Raw genomic sequence first — 22,471 nt, forward strand, 5'->3', positions numbered from 1 at the left:
CGAGTGGCGGTGATGCGAGGCGTCGCAGGAAAGGGCGCAGTGTCGGCGACGATGAGGCGTCGGCGCGTGCGTCCCGCAGCGGCGTCGGCACGGACCGCGAGATCGCTCTATAGGGGCTGCGCGACAGGGGCCGGCGAGCGACGGCGACGAAGCCGTGGCGTCGCACGGACTCTGCGATGTGAGGCGCGCGCAGCCCTGATCGCAATTCGACGAAGCCGTGGCGTCGCACGGACTCTGCGATGTGAGGCGCGCGCAGCCCTGATCGCAATTGCGGCGGCGGCGGCGACGCGCGAGAGCGAGATGCGCCGCGAGGCGACTTGATGAGACCCGCGAGGGATGCTGCTCGGCGTTGCTCTGACGCTGCTGGCGGCTGTCGTGCCTGCACCTGCACCTGCTGCAGGCATCGCCGAGCGCCGGCGCGGCACTCAGACGCATCGGAGCAGCTGCCCCGCGCCACCTCGCGCCGCTGTCCTTCCCTGCCGCGCTGCCGAGCCGAGCAAAGGGTGCCGCGCGCGGCGCGTGCGGAGCACGGCAGAGCAGCAGGGCACGGCAGCGGTCGCAGCGCAGCAGCACGACGACGACGCCCACCTCCCGCTCGTCTGCCGCCGCCTTCGCAGCGCAGCGCGCCGCCGTCCGACTTGCGACTTCTCGCTCCGCCGCTCCCGTCCTGCACCTGCACCTGCGTCTTGCAACTGACTCTGACCGCTGTCGCCGCCGCTGCCCGGGGCCTGTCTTGCTGTCGCAGCGCCGGCCTGGCTCGTCGCTCCTCCTTCTCCTTCTCCTCCACCCCATCACTCACTCACCCGCGCTTCTCTGCTCTGCTGGACACGCTCCGCCTTCTGGACCTGCACTCAGCGCCTGCATCTCGCCGCCCGCGACCCTTCTCGCCGTTCCGTCGTCGCCGCCGCCGGCCTCGCTCGGCCCTCGTCGCACCTCTCCCTTTCCCTTGCGTCGGCCAGTCGGTGCCGACCTGAGCCGCCACGCTGTCGTCTCGCAAGCGTCCCGCCTCGTCTCCGGCCGACTCGGAAGTCGAGCTTCCCACCGTCGCCTCTCAGCAGCAGCAGCGCCAACAGCAGCAGGCCGGTCCGCCGCGCTTTGCCGACGCCGTCGCCGCCGCCGTCGCAGCCAGCGGCGCTGCGGGCTCCGGCTCCGCCGCTGCGCCCCCCAGCAGCAGCTCGTCGTCGCAGTCGCGCGACGAGGGCCGCAAGCACAAGAAGCGCCCCACGCCGCCGCCGCCGCAGCACGAGCTCGAGCTCGAGGTCTCGACGTCGGTGCACCAGCTGCAGGCGCAGCACGAGCAGGCGCAGCAGCAGCAGCGCACCGCGCATCCGCGCCTCGAGCGCAAGAGCTCGCAGCGTGCCCTGCCCAGCAGCAGCAGCGCCGCGCAGAGCTATACGCATCTGAAGAACTCAAAGAGCCTCTCGGGCGCCTCGCCGTACCGCAGCGCGCACCACCAGTCGGCGCCGCGAGCTGTGCCGCGCACGTCGCTCACCTCCAACAGCAGCTCGGCCGCGGGCTTCTCCGGCTCGCCGCCGTCGTCGTCTGCGTGGCCGCAGGCCTCTTCGCCGCCACGCTCCACCGGGCCTGCGCCCATTGAGCTCAGCCCGACCGTCAGCGCCGCCGAGCTGCCTTCTGCGCCGTCGTCCGACGCTGCGCTCAACCCTGCTGGCAGTGCGCCGTCTCCCACACAGCGCCTCTACCCCTCTCCCGCCGTCTACACGACGGCAGCTTCCTCCTTCCGCGCCTCGCAGTCGGACCACTCGCATCGCGCCGGCTTTGCCAGCTCGCCGAACAACTCGTCGTACTTCCGCGCCTCGGCCTCGCCCGCCGGCAGTGGACAGTCGCCGCCCGCCAGTGCCGGCTCGCCTCCTGCCTCTGCCCTTGCGCAGGCGCCCATGACGAACTCGTCGACGCGCAACAGCACGAGCGGAGCGGGTGCCTTCTCCTTTGGCTCCCCTCCCTCTCACCCCGACACGGGCAGCCCGCACGGCTCCGAGACGCAGTCGCAGAGCGCCTCGGTGGGCCCGCCGCTCGTCAAGCGCGGCACCAGCTTCACCATGATGGACCTCGACGAGTCGCTGCGCGCGCTGTATTTTGCGCCCATGCCCCTCGTCGTGCTTGACAGCAACCGGCAGGTGCGCATGTGCAACCGGCCCGCCGAGATCGTCTTTGGCGTCAGTGCGCCGGCGTGCGTGGGCCAGCGCTTCGAGAAGTGGGTGGCCAAGAGCTCGATTGTGCAGTACTCGCTGGCCTTGAACGAGGCGTCGCAGTCGTCAGTCGACAAGCAGTGGGCCAGTCCGACGACGACGCGCCTGGCGCTCCTGACCGGCGAGGAGCAGCGCCTGATCCAGGCGGACCTGAGCGTCTCGGCCTGGTTCACGAGCGACCAGATGTTTGACTCGAGCGACACGCACGCCAGCACGCCGCAGCCAAACGCCATGCGCAGTCTCGATCAGCCCGTGCCGCGCCGCTCGGGCTCGGGCATTGGCAACAGCGGCAACAATGTGCCGCTGCTGCACGAGGCCATGTTCACGATCGCCGTCACGCCAGTGTAAGTTGCGCGCGCGCGCAGATGCGAGCCTGGTCTATGCGCTGACACGTCGCCACACAGCCGCACCGCGCAACGCCGCATGAACGCGGCCGAGAGCCACATGAGCAAGACAGACCAGCTCAAGGACGCAGTGCTGCACAGTCTCGACACGGCCGTCATGGCGCTGAGCTGCGACGGCACGGCCGTGGTGCGCAACCGTGCCTGCGACGAGGTGCTGTCGCTCTTCACCGTCGAGGCGCCCAAGCAGACGGCACTCGAGGCGCCTGCAGAGGGCGAGGAGCAGGATCCGAACAACGCCAACACGTCCATCGACCTGACGTGGCTCAGCAAGAACATGAACTGCTACGACGAGCATTTCCAGGGCCCCTTGGATGTGAGTGGCGCCGACTTGCGCGCGCTGAGCGCTTTCACTGACGACGCGCTGCCTGCAGGAGAGCAAGTGGCCAATCTACCGCTCTGCGGTGCTGGGTCAGCGCACCGAGCCAGTCTTCATCGGCTGCGAGCACCCTGTCACGCGGGAGCGCACGGTGCTGGAGATTATCGGCAAGCCGATGCGCGACTCGAGCGGCCTGGGCGAGCACATTGGCGGCATCATCACGCTGAGAGATGTCACCGACGAGCGCAAGAAGCGCACCGAGGACATCCAGGAGCAGGGCGATGCCTACTTCAAGCAGACGTGCGACGCCATGCCGCAGCTGGTGTGGGTCACGACGCCGACGGGCTACCACGAAGTGAGTGCCGCCGCGCGAGACTGACAGTAAGCGTTGGCTAACCGCACACACGCGCAGTGGTACTCCAAGTCGTGGTACGAGTACACGGGCGCCAAGGAGCACGAGACGCAGGGCGCCGGCTGGCAGAACATCTTCCACCCCGAGGACATGCCGGAGAGCAGCAAGCGCTGGAGCCACTCGCTGCGCACGGGCGACCTGTACGAGACGGCGTACCGTGCGCGGCGCCACGACGGCATGTGGCGCTGGATGCTGGGGCGCGCACAGCCGGTGCGCGACCAGAACACGGGCGAGATCAAGAAGTGGTTCGGCACGTGCACCGACATTCACGACCAAGTCGAGGCGCTGGCGGCCAGCCGACAGGCACAGGCGCAGCTCGAGAGCGTCATCAACCAGGCCGCCATGACGCTCTGGGCCGTCGACCGCGAGGGCGTCGTGACGCTGGCCGAGGGCCCTGGCGTGCGGCAGCTCAAGCTCATGGCGCCCAGCACGCCGATCGGCTCCGAAAAGGGCGATGCGGCGCGCTCGGAGGACTTCCGCGAGCGCGCCAGCGAGGACGGCGGCCAGCACCACAGCGGCAGCAACTCGAACAGCAACAGCAGCGGCTCGCGCCCGCGGCACACGATGATTGGCCGCTCCATCTACCACGTCTGGGACTCGTCGGACATCCGCACGGCCATCCAGCGCGCGCTCCACGGCGAGTCCGTCACCGAGGAGATGGAGATCGACGGGCGCTGGTTCCGCACGAGCTACAACCCGCTGCGCGCCTCTGACCCCGATGGGCCTGCCATGGCCATCGCCGGCGAGATCGAGGAGGAGGCGGCCGACGACTCGGAGATCATCGGCGTCGTCGGCGCGTCGATGGACATTACCGAGCGCAAGCGCGCCCAGATCCGCATGGAAGAGTCGCTCGTGGAAAAGTCGCGCGCGCTGGCTGCCGAGGGTGCCGCGCGCGAGGCGAGCCGGCTGAAGTCCGAGTTCCTCGCCAACATGTCGCACGAGATCCGCACGCCCATCGCCGGTGTCATTGGTCTCTCGGAGCTGCTGCTCGACGAGCGGCTGAGCCCGCAGCAGCGCGACTACGCCGAGACGATCCAGCGCTCGGCCGAGGGTCTGCTGACGGTGATCAACGACGTGCTGGACTTCAGCAAGGTCGAGATTGGCAAGCTCGACGTCGAGCGCGCGCCGTTCAACCTCGAGGTGGTGCTGCGCGACCAGAAGCGCATGCTCAGCTTCGCCACGCAGAAGAAGGGCCTCGAGTTCCGCGACTCGGTCGAGCTGCGCTACAAGGGCCTCTTGATCGGCGATGCGGGCCGTCTGCGGCAGGTCATCACCAACATCCTCACCAACGCCATCAAGTTCACGTCGCGCGGCCACATCTCGCTCGACGTGCTCGAGGTCAGCGAGGACGCCAACAGCCTGACGGTGCGCTTCGACGTGCGCGACACGGGCTGCGGCATTGCGCCCGAGACGCTCTCAAGGCTCTTCCAGCCCTTCAGCCAGGCAGACCCGTCGACGGCGCGGCGCTTCGGCGGCACGGGCCTGGGCCTGAGCATCTCCAAGAACCTCGTCGAGCTGATGAGCGGCCAGATCGGCCTCAACTCGGTCGAGGGCCAGGGCTCGCATGCCTGGTTCATCGTGCCGTTCGCCAAGGCCAAGCCCGACGAGATCCGCGCGCAGGTCGAGACTACGCAGGAGCAGGCGGCCATCGCGCCCAACGGCGGCATGCCGGGCCTCGACCGCAACCCGCTCTCGCGCCCGCGCAAGGACATCTGGATCCTCATTGCCGAGGACAACCTCGTCAACGCGCAGATCGCCAGCAAGAACCTCAAGAAGATGGGCTTCAGCTGCCGCACGGCCGAGAACGGCCTGCTGGCGCTCGACGAGCTGCACCGCAACACGTACGACGCCGTGCTCATGGACTGCCAGATGCCCGAGTGCGACGGCTACGAGGCCACGCGGCTGATCCGCAACTCGAACAATCCGGAGACACGCATGCTGCCCGTCATTGCCCTCACGGCATCGGCGATCAAGGGCGACCGCGAGCGCGCACTCGAGGCGGGCATGGTCGACTACCTCGCCAAGCCCGTTAAGCGCGCCGCCCTCGAGGCGACGCTCTGCCGCTGGCTGTACGACCAGGACGCGCGGCAGTGCCTCTCGCGCTTCTGCGCGCCCGTGACGCCCGGCTGGGGTGCGCCGCCGCCGCCGGTCGCGGGCCCTTCAAGCAATGCGCCGGCAGCCAGTGGTGGCGAGTCATTGACGCCGTCGCTCGAATCGCACACCACGCGCTCCGAGTACCCTTTCCCGGCCGAGGTGGCTAGCGCGTTCCCGACGGCCGTGGCACAGGCATCAGTGGACAATGCCATGTCGCCGCACTCGCTGCCCATGGCGCGCAAGGGCAGCGCTGGTTCGGCAGGCGGCCATTCGGCGAAAAGCCACACGAGCAAGGCGAGCATCGGCACGGCTTCCACTCGCACGCTTCTCGTCAACACGTCAGACGCGCTCGGCGCCGCAGCAGCACTGCTGGCGGCCCGGCGCTCATCAGACGAGGCCTCGCCACTGCGAGTGCCGCCACGACCCTCGATGATGCCGCGCAGCAAGTCGCATACACACGACAGCGGCAGCGGCAGTCGCTCCAGCCGCTCGCGCGCACATGCGGCACCGTTGCTGCGCCGCTCGAGCCGTGAGCAAGGCGGCATGGGCCGGGATCTCGAGGGCGAGGTGCTCAAGGCGGCCGCTGGCCTCTCGAGCGAGCCGCGCCTCGGTGCAGCGATGGAGGGCGAGGGCGACGTGAGCGTCGAGTCCGTTGCCTCGAGCGCTCACACCGCCGCCGGGCCTATCGAAGAGGAGGGCCCCGACGACGAGACGCGAGATGTAGACGGCGACTCGCCCATGGTTACTACGTAAAGGAGAGCACATGGATCCGCAATGCACTGTACGATAGCTCCCGACTTGCAGCGTGTGTGATCTGCGACAGGCCAGCGTGAGCCGAGGGGAAGCGGAGTGAGCCGGCTCGGAGGGGCGGCGCCGCAGGAGATGAAGCGCAGAGCTCGGACCGCGGCTGCAGACGTACAGCGCGGCTGAGATCTGCGAGGGCTGCGCTTGGTCCTCATCTGCCCTGTCTCGAGGCTAGCGCCGCTGCATCTGCACCCGAGGCGGGTTCCCCTGAGCCCTGCAAGGCCCTTGCGCGCGAGAGCGGACCGGCGCTCGCGCCATCTGGCGCTAGCGAGGCGCGCGCTGCGGCGCGCTCATGCCCCGCCTGACCGCCCGACAAGCCTCGCCCGTTGGCATGCCGCTCGCCGGAGCCATGCAGCAGCAAGCGGACCGGCAGCTCATGCTGCCTCTCTTGCTTCCCACCACCATCAAGTCACCATGAAGAAGGCATCGCTCGTTGCGCTGCTCGTCGCCCTCGTCTCGTGCGCGCAGGGCACCACCGTGCAGGCTCCCAATTTGAGCGCACAGCCTGATCGTGCCAACGCTGTGAAGGCGGCCTATGTCAAGAGCTACAAGTGAGTTGCTTTGCCTCTGCGTCAGAGTCACCCGACGGCTGTGCAGGCAAGCACTGTCGGCCTGTGCGCTGATGCGGCTCTTGCGCAGTGCTTACCTGCAATACGCCGAGGGCTCTGATGGTGAGTGGCCCTCCGCGGCTCATCATACGCTGTACTGTGCTAAACCTGCACCTTTCAGAGCTGCTGCCGCTATCTCGCAAAGGCGACGGCGGCTTCGGCAACTGGGCCGCAACAGCCATCGATGCGCTGAGCACGCACCACCTCATGGGTCTCAGCGACCTCTTCTCGCGCAGCGTCGCGTTCGCCGAGAAGGTCGACTTCAGCCGCACGACGCAGTCAAGCATCAGCATCTTCGAGACTACGATTCGATACGTCGGTGCTCTGCTCTCAGCCTATGAGCTCGACGGAAAGCGCAATGTCAAGCTGGTGCAGCAGGCTCAGGTGATCGGCGATCACCTGCTGCGAGGATGGACGGACAACCACGATTTGCCGTACAACACGCTGCGCGACTGGAACAACTTTGGAGGCCCGCAGACTGATGGTGCCATCATCGCCGAGACTGGCACACTGGTCATTGAGCTCGATCGCCTCTCAAAGTTCTCGGGCAACAACACGTACCGAGAGTTTGGAGTGCGCGCGATGCGCGCTACCGTCGAGTCGAAGCAGAGCGTGAGCAGGTTGGGAGGCAGGCGTAGAATGAGCTGCTGACGCGGAGTTTGGCAGCTTCCGGATGGCCTGTACGGCCAGCAAATTGACCCAGAGACGGGCGAGGGCTCGAACCTCATGACGGTGCGCTGCCTTCCGGGACCTGGCGTCACAAATCACGACTGAGTCTCCTCCTCTGCAGTGGGGCGGAGGCAGTGACTCCTTCTTCGAGTGCGTCACTGAAGCGTGGGACGTTGGTTGTTCCTGCTCATCATTTGCCGCTTGTCAGATACATGATCAAGTACGCACAGCTCATTGGCCGTCCGAATGATATCTGGGCGCCGGCATGGATCAAGACCGTCAAGGCTTCCATCCAGCATCTCATCACGCGCGCCGGCGGCACGTCCAAGCAGCTGTGAGCCTCTCTGACTTTCTCTTCTGCCGCTCTGCTGACCCGAGCGTCCGGACGCAGCACCTACCTGACCGACTACACCACCTCTTCCGGTCAGATTCCGCGCTGGTCTCACCTCGGATGCTTTGCAGGCGGCAACTGGATCCTCGGTGGCCGCCTGCTGCGGAACGATGGCATCGTCCAGTACGGTCTTGAGCTTGCTGAGAGCTGCATCAACACGTACACCAGCAGCGCGTCGGGCATCGGCCCCGAGTCGTTTGTCTTCAAGACGCAGAGCGGCTCAAGCAAGTGCGTTGTGCGTGTGGAACGTTCGGCTACAAGCTGACTTGCCCGCCATTGCAGTGGCGTCACGATCAACGACCCAGCCGGCTACTACGCCCGAGGCTTCGACTACGACAGTCCTGCGTATATTCTGAGGCCCGAGGTGCTCGAGTCCGTCTTCTACGCCTACCGCGCCACGGGCGATACGCGCTGGCAAAATCTGGCGTGGACGGCGTTCCAGGCGCTGCGGAAGCACTGCGAGAGTGGCAGCGGTGCCTGGGCCTCCATCAACGACATACGCAAGACGAACACGGAGCAGATCGACAACAGCGAAAGCTTTGTGTATGCCGAGACCCTCAAGTATCTCTTCTTGACGTTCGCGGATCCGGATATTGTCTCGCTGGTGAGTCCGCCGGAGGAGGGTGAGAAAGATGAAGCTGACGCAAGCCGGCAAAGGACACGCACGTTTTCAACACCGAAGGCCATCCGTTCCAGATCGATGATCCGGACGCCGACTTCACCTCACTGCCCGTCGGCACGTTGCCCACGCCCTCCGGCTCAGCCAAGGGCAGCTCTCGCACCGCAGAGGACGTGCCGGCGCCGCTGCTCAGCGGCCTGCCCGCGGGCCTTCGGCTCTTGCAGAGCGTCGCGGAGGGCGTGCAGAAAGTGCTGGGCCGCGACGAGCCTGCCGCTCCGGCGCCTGCGTCCGGGCCTGCCGGCATGCATCGCCGTCGTAGCCCTGCCGCTTTCTTCTAGTCTGCCACCACATCGCTTCCTTCAAGCGAATGCCCACCTCATCTCATTCCGCCGCTCGCTCCTCCAAGGCCTCTTGCGCCGCCGGCGTCCCGCTCCGCTTTGCCCAGCTCACGCAGTAGTGCGAAAGCAGCATCTCGAGCTCCTCCACCTCATCCAGGCCCTCCAATCTCGAGAGCCTACATACAGCGCCATCAGCGTTCGCTCCTCGTTCGCGAACGCGTGCTCAACTCACCTGACTCTCTCCTCCGCCGGCAATGCGCTCCAGACGTGCTTGAGACTCTGCGCCTCGCTCTGCGTGCTGTCCCCTTCAGCACAAGCGCTCAGAGTTCGCTCAAAGAGTCCCGCGTACGCCTCGGGCGTCGTCAGGCCTCGCGCGCCGGGCAGATCCAGGCCTCTTGCGCCCAGGTTTGACAGCATGACCTGTCCGAATCTGCTCGGCGCTGTTCCTGCGGCCGTAGCTCCGGCATCGCCGCCGATGCACATGTCATAGGCGAGCACCTCGAGCTTGCCAAACCGCTGCGCGAACCACTGCAGCAGCGCTTGAGAAGAAGCAGACGGAAGATAGGCGAGCACGCATTCGGCGAGCAGCAGCGTGGGAAGCGAGGCGTCGAGCACGGAGAGGAGCGACTCGGAGATGTGAGATGCCGAGCCTTCGTCTAAAGAGGAGGGAGGCGCAGTGGCGATCTGACGAAGATCGCACGGGAGGATGTGCAGACGAGAGGTGTGCAGAGCACTGCCGTTTTGCTCTGCGCCCCAAGCATGCGCAATCAGCGCTCCCACTTCCTCCTCTTCTTGCGGCTACGCGACTGTCACTCACCGACGCGCATGCCCTGCGGTCCAGTCCCGCCCACTCGCTTCCGCAGCGGCTCAGAGCGCGCAATGCGCTCAATCTTGGCGCGCGTCAACTGCGGAAAGTCGAGCTCTACGTAGCGTGCCAGACGAACGTCGAGCTTCTCTTCTGCCTGCGCGAGGAGAGGAGAGGGACCACGTGAGCGTGCAGACTAGGCGAGGTGAGGGTGCGGCGCACCTGTATCCGCCAGAAGCGCGCGTCACTCCCCGCTCCCAGGCTGACGATCTGTTTCTTGCCCTCGCCCTCGCTCAGGAACCTCTCGACGCATTCGTCGAGGCGCCGACAGCGCAGCGCCGTGCCGATGTTGATGATCGGCGGACGACGCGGCAGTGGCTGTGGCGTGCCCATGGGCACGAAGTGCGCTGAAAATGACTCGGAAGGGAGATAGCCTGCGCGCATGGCCGAGAGGCGGGAGAGGAGAGCATCGGAGTCGGTCGCGCGCACGGCTTGGTCGGAGGCGAAGGTGGAGGAAGAGGGCGCGCTAGAGCTACCAGCGACGCCGTCGCTGCCTGGAGCGGCGGCGCGGCGCGAACGAGGCACGCCGAGCGAGAGGCCAGACATGACAAAGGTGGACTGAGGAGCACGTGGAGCTGAAGGCAAACGCGACTTCGAGGTGGAGCAGAAAGAGAGGCGCAAGATGGCGGCGCTGCAGAAGGTCCGTGCAGACGCGGCGCGCTCTCGCACGAGAAGAGACACGCTTGCTCCTCCTCTGGGCCACCTCCTTCTCCCCTCTCCGACGCCGCTGCGCCTGGATCAGAGATGGATGCTGCGCCTCCTCGGCCACTGCACGGCGACCTACGTTCTGGTACCTGCATCTTGACGGCTTGCCCGGCCGGCGCGCAAGCGGGCACAAGAAGAACCGCGGCTCCGCTCTCGCAGCAGCTGCTGCCGGCTGGCTTATCGGAGCCGAGCCGCGGCGGGAGCAGGCGCTTCGGCCCCTGAAGCCCGTGTGAGGCCTCTCGCAGCATCAGCAGATGGATGCGCGGCTCCGAGAGATGAGCCACGGCGGAGCTGTCGTTGCTTGCTGCACTCAGCGCTGCAGCCAGCAGGAAGATAGCGCCGGCTCGACTCGAGTGTGGGGAGATGAGGGAGGGGGAGCGCGAGCTGTCGCTGGCCGGCTCGCGAGCCTGGAGTTGGCCGGTGCTCGCGCTCGGCCAAAGCGCCGCGCGCCACCTCAGCAGCTGCAGCGGTGCGGTGCGCGCATTTCGCCAGCCTGCGTGTGGGTCTCGTCTGGCAGCAAGGTCTGATGCGATGCTGCAGCGATGCCGGCGCTGAAGCGAGAGAGTGATGGAGTGCTCGCATAGCCGTTGAGAGCGTGCCTGAGAGCAGGCGGCGGTGTGGCGCCGCTGCTATCGACTGCGCAGCGATAGGCGAGCGCGAGAGGTGCAGCAGCGCGGCTTGTGGCGGCGGTGGACCCGTGCGCACGCTGTGCCTGGCCGGCCGGCCTGCACTTGGCCGGCGCTTGAGCTCCGCTGCGAGACGTGCGCGCCTTAAGCAGCCAGCGGCCGCCTCATCTCCTTCTTCTCCACCTCTCACACCCCTCTCACACCCACACACATCATGGCACCTACCGCCACTGCTCCAGCGGCGCCTGCGCCCGCGCCCGCGGGCAAGAAGATTGCGGCGCCGCAGCACCCGCTCGACCCGCCCTCGCAGGTGCGTGGCGCGGGTTCGCCACTCTGCCCACCTCATGCTGACTTCCATGGCAGGCCGAGATTGCGCTCGCCGCCGACACGATGCGCCCCTGGCTGCTCAAGACGGGCATCAAGGCCTTCAAGTTCGTCAACATCTACCTGCAGGAGCCCAGCAAGGCCAGCGTCATTGCTGCCGGCTTCTTCCCCGCCGGCGCCACGGCCGACAGCGCCGCCGTCTCGGCCGCCGCCGCGCCGATTGAGCGCCTGGTGAACGTGCACATCATCGACGCCATCACGGGCGAGGGCTACGAGTCCGTCGTGCGCCTCGACGCCGCCAGCGACAAGGCCGAGATCCGCAGCGTGGAGAAGCTGCCCGAGGGCGTGCAGCCGGCGCTGACGATCGAGGAGCTCTGCATGGCCGAGGAGGCGATCCGCAAGGACCCGCGCGTCATCAAGGCCGCGGCCGACGTGGGCATCACGCCGGAGCAGCTGTACGCCGAGTGAGTGGAGCAACTGGGGCGGCTGAGAGAGCTGGGCCGGCTGAGAGGGGAGAGGCAAGGGCTGACGTACGTCTCGCAGCGGCTGGAGCATCGGCTGGGACCAGCGCTTCCCGGGCAAGCGTATCCAGCAGTGCCTCACCTTTGCGCGCTTCAACAAGGACGAGAACCTGTATGCGCACCCGCTCGACTTTGCGCCCATCATCGACAACAACACGGGCGAGGTGCTGGCGATTGACTTTCCGCCGCACCGCAAGAACGGCAAGCTGCCCGGCTCCACGGCGCCGCCCACGGCGGGCTTCGAGTGCTCGGAGCGCGCGCGCATTCCGCCGCCGCTCGAGAAGCACGACTACCTGCCCGAGCTCGCCAACGCCGGCCCGTTCAACAAGGACGAGAAGATCACGATGCGCACTGACATCAAGCCGCTGCACGTCGAGCAGCCGGAGGGCGTGAGCTTCAAGCGCACGGGTACGGGTCTTATCGAGTGGCAGAAGTGGAAGATGCACATCGGCTTCCACCCGCGCGAGGGCCTCGTCCTCTCCACCATCTCGTACAACGACACCGAGGCGCCCGGCGCCTCTGCTGCCGCGCCCAAGGAGCGCCCGCTCTTCTACCGCATCTCTCTTGCCGAGATGGTCGTGCCGTACGCCGAGCCGGGCTACCCGCACTACAAGAAGTTCGCCTTGTGAGTGGCACAGCGGCAAAATGCGCTTCGGTGCGAGCTGCTGACGCACGTTCGACAGCGATGTGGGAGAGTATGGCCTCGGCTACCTCTCCAACTCGCTCTCGCTGGGCTGCGACTGCCTCGGCAGCATCGAGTACATGGACGGCATTGTGGCGCGCCACGACGGCACGGCCGAGGTGATCCCCAACGCCATCTGCCTGCACGAGGAGGACGCGGGCCTGCTGTGGAAGCACACGGACTACCGCGTCGGTGGCCGCGCCCACAACGTGCGTGGCCGCAAGTTCGTCATCAGCATGGTCTGCACCGGTGAGTTGCGCTGTGTATCTGTGCGCGAGGCAATGTGCTGACTCTGTTCCTCCAGTGGCAAACTACGAGTGAGACTGCGACGCCTTGGCTCTTCGCCCCGCGCATGCTGACGCCATCACCCAGGTACGGCATCTACTTCTCCTTCCACCAGGACGGCAACATCGAGCTCGAGATCAAGCTCTCGGGCATCCTGAACCTCTACATGCTCGACCAGGGCGAGACGCCCGCCGGACACGGCACCGAGGTGGCGCCGCGCATCAACGCCCACTACCACCAGCACCTCTTCTCGCTGCGCGTCGACCCGCACATCGACGGCCCGCTCAACTCCATCATGGAGACGAAGATCGAGCCGAGCCCGTACGCGGCGGGCAGCGAGGAGAACTACGCGGGCAATGCGTTCACGGCGCCGACGCGCATCCTGGCGACGGCCGGCGAGGGCGTGCGCGACGCATGCGCCGACGAGGAGTGAGTCGCGCCGTGCGTCGCCTACATCGCCCCATACTGACCCTTTCTTAGGCGCAGCTGGACGTTTGTCAACGAGAACCTCAAGCACTACTCGTCGGGCAAGCCGATCGGCTACAAGATCGTGTGCGACAAGCAGCCGCGCCTGCACGCCAAGCCGGACAGCTTCACGGGCCTGCGCGCGCCCTTTGCGCAGCACCACATCTGGACGGTGCCGTACAACGACGCGCACCGCTACCCCGCCGGCCTGCACGTGCCGCAGACGCTCAAGGCGCCCGAGGACAGCATCGTCAACTGGGTCGGCGACGGCAAGGCCAGCATCCAGAACAAGGACATCGTCTCGTACATCACGCTCGGCACGACGCACATCCCGCGGCCCGAGGTGAGTCCCCTGACCCCCCTACTCCTTCCCCCTTCTCCCCCAGCCTTCCAGGATGGCAGCTGACCTCCTTATACCTAGGATTTCCCTATAATGCCCGCTGAAACGGTCCGTTTGCACCTCAAGCCCATCGGTTTCTTCGCGAGAAACCCGGCGCTCGACGTCCCGGCGACGGCGGACAAGAAGAGCGTGCCCGCGCAGGCCGGCACGAGCTCCGGCGCGGCCTGCTGCGCCTGACCGCAGCCCTCTCTTCTCATGCGACGGTGCGGACCGGCTGTAGCTTTCTCTCCTGTCACGACCTTCTCGACTCGACTCTGTCTCTCGCTCTCGGTATCTTACGCGCGTCTCAATCTGATCGATCTGCGACTGCCGCGCGTGGCGAAGCCGCTGTGCGATGTGCCGCGGCCAGAGCTACCTCGAAAAGGGCTCGTCCTCTCCAGGCGACGTGCTGTTGTCCATTGCCTGTTGATCTGCCTCGCATAACAAGCGGGAAAGAGAAGAGACGCCGCACTTGTGGCCATCGGCGCTTGGGTTGAGGTGTCAACTTTCTAGCTTCGGCCTCTCTCGCTCTCGCTGTCTGCACCTGGCAGGTCCATCGTCTCCTGCAAGACGCCGAGAGAGAGGACCTGAATCTGCACGTCCGATGAGTAGTGTTGCGGAGCCGGCCACGCCTCGCTGCAGCGTCTGCAAGCTGGTGCCGGTGTGAGTCGAGCTCACCCCTCTCGCGTCTGAGGCGTGCCCTGTGATGCGTCCTCGCGACGCTGAGTTTGGGCTTGTGTAGGAGACAGGCTCGCCACAGTGCCGGCTTGGCTCCTCATGAGGTCGAGCACAGCAGCAGACGCCCTTCAGCCACACGCTCCCGGAGGCGCCAGCATGAGCGGTGCAGATGTTGCCGCTGCACGCGCTGCACGCTGCGCTCCTGGCGCGTGCCCGCGCCGCGCGTTAGCGTCGGGCGCGTCCAGCGGCTCTCCCGCGCGAAGCCCCTGGAGAGGACGCCGTTGCGTGCCTGTGCCCGCCGGTGCTGCCTCCAGCCGCAGCGCTTCACGCCGGCGAGCAGCCTCAGGGGCGTGCGCAGGCTGCTGCGCCGCATCGTCACTTCGCCTCCATTCCGTGCCGCCGGCCGTGCAGCCGCGTGGGCCGCACGCAGCCGCAAGCCGCAGGCCCGCGCGTGCGCCCGGCGGCTCGGGGTGGTGGACGCAGCGGCTTCGCAGGAGGTGCCTCTCCTCGCCTTGCCGCACGGCCCTGCCGACGTACGCTCTAAGCGCCTGGCCTACTGTCGTGCAAGCGGAGGGCGGGACATGTCCGATCAGTGGAGCAAGCGGCATCGGCGCGTCGGGAGGGCAGCAGCATGCAGAGGCGTTGGACGAGGCATCTTGACCCCGCTTGACCCCTCGCGAGCCGCTGGTTGCTGTCCATCGACGCGGTACATGAGGGAAACAGAGTTGTCAACCAGCGCTCGCTCAACATACGTGGCTTGCCTTCTCTCCTCCATCATCTCCCTCTCTCTCCTTCTCGACTCACCCCGGCTCCGTTCTCCTCGCCTCGTCCTTCGCTCGCGCAAGCCAACCCCCCACAAGGCCGACATCTGGCGCTGTCTCTCCTTTTTCCTTCCTTTCCCTCACTTCTCGTCCCTCCTCACACTCTCGCGCACCATGCGTCTCACACTCTCCCTCCTCTCTCTGCTGCTCGCCTTCTTCGCCCTCTCCTACTCCGTCAACGGCGACGTCTCGCAGCATGAGCAGTCTCTGACGACCGAGGTCGACGAGGCCACGGGCGCCGTGTACCACATCATCGACTCGGGAGGCGACGAAGACGGCGACGACGACGAGCCGCAGACGCCAACGACGGGCACGAAGGAGAGCCGGAGTGAGGGTGCGCTTGAGGCACGGAAGCGCAGTGAGCAGCGTGCACCATGGAAGGTCAAGACGGAGAGGCTGACTGCATGTGCGGTGTACAGCTCGCAAGCACAAGCACAAGTCCAAGGCTGCACGCAAGGGCCGCCAGAACTTCCTCATCGGCAAGCCGCCTGGCGTCAAGGTGAGTGAGAGCGTTGCATGGTCGGGCATCATTAGTCGGGCCGTCTGAAGGCGAAAACAGGGGCAGCGCGCCTAGAGCAGTCAGGTGCAATTCTTACCTCATGGAGCGCTTATCCCACCCTTCACCCTTCTCAGGAGTTCCCGCGCCGCATGGAGATCACCTGGTACGCCTCCAACGACCTCAAGAACCCAGCGTGCGGCGACGGCAGCTGGGATCCGAACAACAACAACCACATTGGCGGTGCGTCACCTCATGCTTTTCCCCCCTGCCCTTCTCGGCCGCGATGCCGGTGCTGATGCGAGGTGCGCGACCCGCAGCGGTGATGAAGAGCTGGACCAGCGGCCCGCAGTGCGGCGACTTTGTGTACATCTGCAACGAGGACGCGCACAACCACTGCGTGCGCGGTGAGTCCCCCACGCAATCGTCCAAGCGTGTGCTTGGAGGCATCCGCTGACCAGGAGACCAACAGTGCGCGTCGTCGACTACTGCGCTGGCTGCGACACCGACGCAGTGGACCTCTCCAAGGTACGCCGCTCCCTGGCCTTCTCCCTTCTGCGGCACCTTCGTGCTGACGCGTGCTCCTCTCCGCAAGTCGGCGTTCAAGAAGCTCTCGCCCTCGGGCGGCCTCGACGAGGGGCGCATCAAGAACCTCAAGATGTACCACTCCAGCCGTCCGAACCCGTTCGACATTGGCCTCTTCGGGCCCTTCCGGCTGAAGAAGAAGTAGAGGCGGCCACGCATCGCATCGCAGACGCCGCGCGAGCGGGCAACACGACCAGGGCAGCGGCGATGGCGCTCCGCGCTCCGGGACCCGAGGTCTCCCTTTCCGCCTGTCTAGCTTCAAAGGCATGGCCTGCCCTGCGCCATTCTCTACTCACATCGACCACCCACCTGGGCCGCCTGGCGCGGCCTCGTTTTCTTGCCCCTTCAGCCCCCCGCAGATGCGCGCCCGCCCTTTACTGACCCCCCACGATCCGTCTCGCACCCAACTTTCTGCCCGGCTCTGTCTTCCCACATGTCCTGCACTCCCACAGCATCGTGCCGGCGCCTGGCTCGCGCAATGGCCTATACTCCCGTTTTCTCCTTCTGATGATTTCCCTTTTCCCTCTCCTGTGGGGCGCGGAGCGATGCGCTGGGGCTTGGGGAGGAGGTGTGGAGAGTTCAAGCATGCGCGGCGCCCGGAGCGCTCGGGCCGTGCTCAGCGGCGCGTCCAGGCAAGCAGCTTGGCGCGCTATCGCGGAGTCGCGCTCGTGAGAGCGTGGGCGCAGGGGCTGCCACGCTTTGGCGCGCCCCTCGAGCCTGCGCCTGCGCGCCCCTCGAGCGGAGCAGCAGGCGTTGCTCCGCATGCGTTGGGTGTTGCTCCAGCGCAGGCGCGCTGGCGGCATGCGATGCCTGCGCTCGCGAGACGCCGCTGCGTAAAGGGTGCCGCCGCCGCAAGCGAGAGAGCGACAGGAGAGACAGAAGCAACGCATGACTTGACAGCACGCGCACAAAGGGAAAGGAGGCACGCCGGCGCCGGGTGCGGTGCCGAGCCATCGTGCGGCGCAGCAAAGCGACGCGGCGCGATGAGAGAGGCGCTGCAGGCCGCTGCAGGTCGCCGGCGTGGCGCGCGTGAGGCGTGAGGCGCGAGGGGGTCCGTGGGTGCGTCGCTTGCTGCTGACCACCACGATCACCGCCTCTCGCCGCCTCTTCCTCCAAGCCTCCACGCCTGCTCACTCCTCTGCGTCGCATCGCTCACACGGCGCTCAGCCCTTGCTCATCCGCCTTCTCGCCGCTCGCTGCGTCTGAAGCCCAGCCAGCGCTCCCTCTACGCACGCGCCACTCGACGACTTCCATCGCCGCTAGCCCAGCATGGCCGCCGAGTCCAACTATGACTTCCTCGTGCGTCGCTCTGTCCCTCCTTTGCCCCACTCCCCTACTTCTTCACTAACCCCCCGCCGCCCTGCAGTTCAAAGTCGTCCTCATCGGCGACTCGGGCACGGGCAAGTCGAACCTGCTGAGCCGCTTCACGCGCAACGAGTTTTCCCTCGAGAGCAAGAGCACCATCGGCGTCGAGTTTGCCACGCGCAGCATTGCCGTCGACGGCAAGACGGTCAAGGCGCAGATCTGGGACACGGGTGAGTGTGGTTTGGCTGCCAAGGAGCGTAGAGGCGCAGGAGGGAAGAGAGGAGCGGCAAGAGGCCAGGGCGGGGAAGAGGTGCGATGGGTTATGAGATGCAGATGGGAGATGCTGTCAGGTGCCAAGCGATACGGCAGCGAGGGATTCGTGCAGATGGGAGATGCTGCAAGGTGGCCAGTGACACGGCCAGCGAGGGATTCGTGCAGATGGGAGATGCTGCAAGGTGGCCAGTGACACGGCCAGCGAGGGATTCGTGCAGATGGGAGATGCTGCAAGGTGGCCAGTGACACGGCCAGCGAGGGATTCGTGCAGATGGGAGATGCTGCAAGGTGGCCAGTGACACGGCCAGCGAGGCGTGCGTGCCGGCCGCTGAGCTCCTCGGCCGGACGATGGTCGGGCCGCTCAAGAGGCCGGCAGCGTCGCGTTGCGGTCTGGCGTCTGGCGCCTGGCCGACTGCGCGATGGGCTTCAAGCCATGCTGGCAGCCAGGCGACAGCGCGGAGGCGCATGCAGCGGGCGCGCGCAAGCGCTGCGTGTGTCCTGTTGCATGCGTCAGAAGGCCAATGCGCAAGCCCGCGCCAAGGCATCAGCTCCGGTGCGGGGATGCAAAGAGACAAGCAGGCGGCTTCTTAGCGAGAGCGACCCGAGCGCGCGCCCTGTGAGCGCTCATTGGAGCATGCATGTGCTGCCGGCGTTGAGAGCTCGAGGGTGTGCCGCGCATATGCCTCTCTACGCGCCCCTTGTTCCTTGCTCAGAGGCGGGCGATCGAACGGCTCGACTGGACGCAAAGGGCAGCGTGGCGTGTCAGTCCCTGCTGCACCGGCCTACAGGCTTCTCGCGGACGATGGCTGCGCTCCTGGTCGAGTGTGCGGCCCAGAGCTGTGCCCATTGCGCGCGCGCGAGTCCTGTCCGAGTAAGCAAGGTGCGCTGCTGGTCCCCGCTCCCTCGTGGAGCGCTCTCGCCCTCTCGCGCGCCAGAGCATCATGAGCTGCATCAGGGCGCAGCTGCGGGCGACTGTGGGGATGCGTGTGCGCGGACATGGGGCAGGGCTCATGAGGATGTGCGGGCGGAGTGCTGAGCAGAGATACAGCGGAGGGCGGCACAAGGACGTGTGGAGCTATCAGCGGCCTTGTGTGTGTGTGTGTGTCGACGCTGTGGGTCCGGACTTGCGACCTTTGCGACCTCTCCTTCTCCCTCCCCTGCTGATCTTTCTCTTCCCTTGCAGCGGGCCAGGAGCGTTACCGCGCCATCACCTCTGCGTACTACCGCGGCGCCGTGGGCGCGCTGCTGGTGTACGACATTGCCAAGCACCCCACCTACGTCAACGTGTCGCGCTGGCTCAAGGAGCTGCGCGACCACGCCGACGCCAACATCGTCATCATGCTCGTGGGCAACAAGAGCGACCTGAGACATTTGCGCGCCGTGCCGACGGAGGAGGCCAAGAGCTTCGCTGGTGAGTGGCGCGAGGAAGAGGCGACGATGGGCCAGATGCTTGTGTGGGAGATGCACAGCTGTGCGACATGAAGCTGATGTAGACTTGCCTCTTTCGCGCGCAGCCGAGAACAACCTCTCCTTCATCGAGACGTCGGCACTCGACGCCTCCAACGTCGAGCAAGCGTTCCAGAACATCCTCACCGGTGCGTGTGTGCGCGCTCTCCCCTCGCCCACGTCGTGACGTCTGGCTCTCTTCGCGCCCAGCACTGACCCCCCGTCCTCGTCTCGCGAACAGAGATCTACCGCATCGTGTCGAACAAGGCGCTGCAGAGCAGCGAGAGCGACATTCGGCCCTCGGGCGGCGAGACGATCACCGTGCAGCCGTCGGCCGACGACGGCGGCAATGCAAAGGGCAAGGGCGGCTGCTGCTGAGCGTGCCCTTGCGCGCACGTAAGCGCGTCGGAGGCAGCGATGGAGGGCGGAGGAGCAGGTGGAGAGCAGGGGCGAGCTGAGGCGGGAAGAGCGCATGAGAAGGAGGGCGATTAGGTCAAGGCGGAGTGCGTCGGCATGCGCGCGGCGTGAGCGGGCGCTTCGTCGATGATTTGTCGAACGCTGCGACCTCTTTCGATGCGTGTTTCCATCGCACCCCTCGTCGTCCTCTCGATTCCTCGCGCGCATCGCCTTCTCTGCGCTCTTCAATGGCTCTCCAATCTTCGCGTCCTCAACACCGAACCACCTCGCCTCATCGCCTCCGCCCGCGCCCCTCGGCAGCCAGCTCCCCCCGACCCCCTCTTCCTCTCTCGCCTCGTTCCTGTCCCCGAGAGACTCTGTAACGCCCCGCTCCGCTCTTGTCGTCCCCTTGCTTCAGTCATGAACCGTCTTCTCGTGCATTGCGCTGTGCGTGTGCCAGCGTCCATGAAGCAGCGCGAAGCGATGCTGCCGAGCGAGAGTGCGTGCGGCTCGCCACGCATCCCTGCTCGTGCGTCGTCGCTGGCTGACGCTGCTCGCTTGCTTGTTTGTCGTGCCACCCGTGCGCACAGCCGTGACACAGGGCTGCACTCGCTCCCCGGCCGAGCGCGCAAGGCAGAGGCTGTCAGCCCTCGCCAGCCCGAGTCTCATTCCCGGCAGCGCAGTCACACACAGCACAGACGAGAGGCAGAGGAGAGGCAAAGCATATTCCAGCTCGCTTGATTTCTATGAGTGAGAGAGAGAGGGCCGCGCGAACAAGCGGGCACACGAGCAAGCCGCCGCACAGATGGGGGGCGCTGGTGTGGCCGAGACGGCAGGCGGAATGAGGGTGACTAAGGGGTGTAGCAGAGAGGGGAGACAGGACACAGACCGAAGGGGGGCTAGAGAGGCGCTATGCTGACAGAGAGGAGTGTGTATGCGGGCCGAGACGGCGCCGGCGACCCCGGCTCTCGTGGAGGGAGAGCGTGGATGGCGGGCGCGAATGATGGGAGAGAGAGAGAGAGAGGCGGACACGGCGATGCGCAGCGGCGGGGCCTCGCGGAGGCCGAGCGGCGGGCGGGATGGAGTGCGCAGCACTTTTGAGGCGGGCGAGTAGAACAGACGAAGTGAGGCACTGCCGGGTCGTCTTGCTGCTCCTCGCGGGCGCTTAGTTGCTCGTCGACGACGTGGCGTTCGAGTAGCCAAAGACGACCTTCTCGATGGCGCCGGGCGTCTCGCTGCTCGAGACGTTGGCCAGCTGCTTGTAGCCGTCGGCGAGGACGATGGAGTTGCGCTCGGCGCCCGGCACCCACGACGTGACGACGCCCTGGATGGTCATGTTGTTGGCGGGGTTGACGATGGTGAGGGTGCGGCCGCACGCCGCGGCCATGTCGTCGCTGCTCATCAGGTCCGTGGGCGCAATGGCGACGGCCGACGAGTTGGACGGCACCACGACGCCGGGGCAGCCGGCCGTGCCGACCTCGGCCCACCACGAGGGCACGCCGCTGACCTGCTTGCCCTCGATGCCGGCGAACGTGGCGTTGCGCGCAGCGGACGGCGTGGAGGCGGGAGCGGCGCTCGACGAGCTCGACGAGGGGCGCGGCGTCTGCGAGGCCGAGCTGCTGGCCTGCTGCGCCTGCTGCGTCTGCTGCTGCTGCTGCTGCTGGCGCTGCGACGAGGAGCTCGTCGTGGCGGGCGCGGCGGCTTGGCGCTGGTTGCCGTTGTTGTTGTTCGAGTTGCTGCTGCTCGAGCCCGAGCCGGCCTCGTGCCACGACATCTGGAAGACGCCGAGGCCCATGTTGCCGTTGGTGAGGGCGCTGAAGAGCGCCGGGCTCATGTCGAGCGAGCCGTAGCTGCACGTCGGGCACGCATCGACGACGGTGGCCGTCTGCGTGTTGCCGCCGTTGGAGATGGTGATGCGCTTGCCGCACCAGCTGCTGCGCACACCCGTGTTGCCGTACTGTGCCGTGTTGAGCGCGACGACCATCTCCGAGTCGGAGTTGGTGCCGCCGCAGGCGCCGAGGCCGACGGCGTAGTACGTGGCCCGGCCGCTGTAGTCGCGCTTGGCGAGCGGCGCGGCCGAGACGGAGGCGGCGGCGGCGAGGGCGAGGGCGATGAACTTGGAGGCGAACATGGCGAGTGAGTGTGTGTGTGTGGACCGAGGTGTAGGTGTGGGTGAGAGGGCCGAAGAGAGAGAGTGAGCCGAGGCAGGGGGAACTTGAGGGGAGGAGCGAGGGTGAAGGGTGGGATGGGGCGGCAAGCGGGAGGAGCGCCAGTCCAGCTGGGCTCTTATACATCGGCGCACGATGCGCTGCTGAATGGAGGGTGTGGCCGCCGGCGTGCCTGCTGCCCGAGCATCGCCTGTGTGGTGGAGCGGGCCTGTCTGGAAGGGACGGCCAGGAACGGCCGGGCGATGGCAGGCGAGACAGCGTGGCAGCGAGCGGCGAGCGGCGCGCCGGCCAAGCCGCCGGCCGGTGGCAGCAGCGAGTGCCCTCGAAGTCGAGGGTGCCCGGCACCTGGGCAGCAGCAGCAGCGAGGCACGGCGGCGGCGGCTGCGGCGGCCTGCAGCCTGTCGATCCTCGTTTCGAGGGGGTGCGGCACTGGGCCCGCGGCTGACGCTGCGGCTGTGCGCAGGTGCGGCAGGAGAGGTGATCGGCGGCTGCTGCGGCTGCGCGGCGTGCGTGCAGTGCGGCAGTGCGCCCGCCTGCTTGCTGCACTGCCGGGCGTGGCGCCGAGAAGAGCAAGAGGAGTGCGAATGGT

General features: G+C 66.8%; 7 protein-coding genes across 7 annotated transcripts; 5 read left to right on the forward strand and 2 right to left on the reverse strand.

Moving 5' to 3' along the window:
• Positions 1-1,746: 1,746 nt before the first annotated feature.
• On the forward strand, positions 1,747-6,231 carry FA09DRAFT_105818 (hypothetical protein). Its single transcript, XM_025738968.1, has 4 exons — positions 1,747-2,551; positions 2,612-2,924; positions 2,983-3,282; positions 3,340-6,231. The coding sequence occupies exons 1-4, from the start codon at positions 1,896-1,898 to the stop codon at positions 6,184-6,186; spliced, it is 4,116 nt and encodes a 1,371-aa protein (XP_025596358.1). The 5' UTR covers positions 1,747-1,895; the 3' UTR covers positions 6,187-6,231.
• Positions 6,232-6,649: 418 nt separating this feature from the next.
• Positions 6,650-8,862, forward strand: FA09DRAFT_321720 (seven-hairpin glycosidase; the record flags this gene model as incomplete). Its single annotated transcript, XM_025741031.1, has 9 exons — positions 6,650-6,788; positions 6,877-6,908; positions 6,967-7,457; positions 7,512-7,577; positions 7,636-7,664; positions 7,723-7,848; positions 7,906-8,133; positions 8,188-8,509; positions 8,563-8,862. Coding segments are annotated over 9 exons (1,733 nt in total), but the record flags the coding sequence as incomplete, so codon positions are not given.
• Positions 8,749-10,441, reverse strand: FA09DRAFT_105847 (leucine carboxyl methyltransferase). The gene is made up of 4 exons (XM_025738969.1): positions 9,890-10,441; positions 9,680-9,824; positions 9,095-9,608; positions 8,749-9,038 (listed from the first exon to the last, which is right to left on the reverse strand). Exons 1-4 carry the CDS (start codon positions 10,271-10,273, stop codon positions 8,906-8,908), a joined length of 1,176 nt encoding a protein of 391 aa, XP_025596360.1. The 5' UTR covers positions 10,274-10,441; the 3' UTR covers positions 8,749-8,905.
• Positions 10,442-11,272: 831 nt separating this feature from the next.
• On the forward strand, positions 11,273-14,213 carry FA09DRAFT_344106 (hypothetical protein; the record flags this gene model as incomplete). Its single annotated transcript, XM_025744635.1, has 8 exons — positions 11,273-11,368; positions 11,422-11,846; positions 11,926-12,528; positions 12,587-12,834; positions 12,890-12,902; positions 12,958-13,299; positions 13,351-13,678; positions 13,757-14,213. 8 exons carry the CDS (start codon positions 11,273-11,275, stop codon positions 13,910-13,912), a joined length of 2,211 nt encoding a protein of 736 aa, XP_025596361.1. The 3' UTR covers positions 13,913-14,213.
• A 647-nt stretch (positions 14,214-14,860) lies between these two features.
• Positions 14,861-16,789, forward strand: FA09DRAFT_331666 (hypothetical protein). Its single transcript, XM_025743123.1, has 6 exons — positions 14,861-15,571; positions 15,633-15,712; positions 15,847-15,952; positions 16,030-16,116; positions 16,182-16,237; positions 16,305-16,789. The coding sequence occupies exons 1-6, from the start codon at positions 15,328-15,330 to the stop codon at positions 16,437-16,439; spliced, it is 708 nt and encodes a 235-aa protein (XP_025596362.1). The 5' UTR covers positions 14,861-15,327; the 3' UTR covers positions 16,440-16,789.
• Positions 16,790-17,425: 636 nt separating this feature from the next.
• On the forward strand, positions 17,426-20,069 carry FA09DRAFT_331667 (ras-domain-containing protein). Its single transcript, XM_025743124.1, has 5 exons — positions 17,426-17,593; positions 17,661-17,829; positions 19,056-19,283; positions 19,387-19,467; positions 19,560-20,069. Exons 1-5 carry the CDS (start codon positions 17,564-17,566, stop codon positions 19,694-19,696), a joined length of 645 nt encoding a protein of 214 aa, XP_025596363.1. The 5' UTR covers positions 17,426-17,563; the 3' UTR covers positions 19,697-20,069.
• Positions 20,070-21,479: 1,410 nt separating this feature from the next.
• On the reverse strand, positions 21,480-21,797 carry FA09DRAFT_289692 (riboflavin-aldehyde forming enzyme; the record flags this gene model as incomplete). Its single annotated transcript, XM_025739950.1, has 1 exon — positions 21,480-21,797. A coding segment is annotated over one exon (318 nt), but the record flags the coding sequence as incomplete, so codon positions are not given.
• Positions 21,798-22,471: the final 674 nt, after the last annotated feature.

This window comes from Tilletiopsis washingtonensis (assembly GCF_003144115.1).
Source record: "Tilletiopsis washingtonensis strain MCA 4186 unplaced genomic scaffold FA09scaffold_19, whole genome shotgun sequence".
In the NCBI taxonomy this organism is placed as follows: domain Eukaryota; kingdom Fungi; phylum Basidiomycota; class Exobasidiomycetes; order Entylomatales; genus Tilletiopsis; species Tilletiopsis washingtonensis.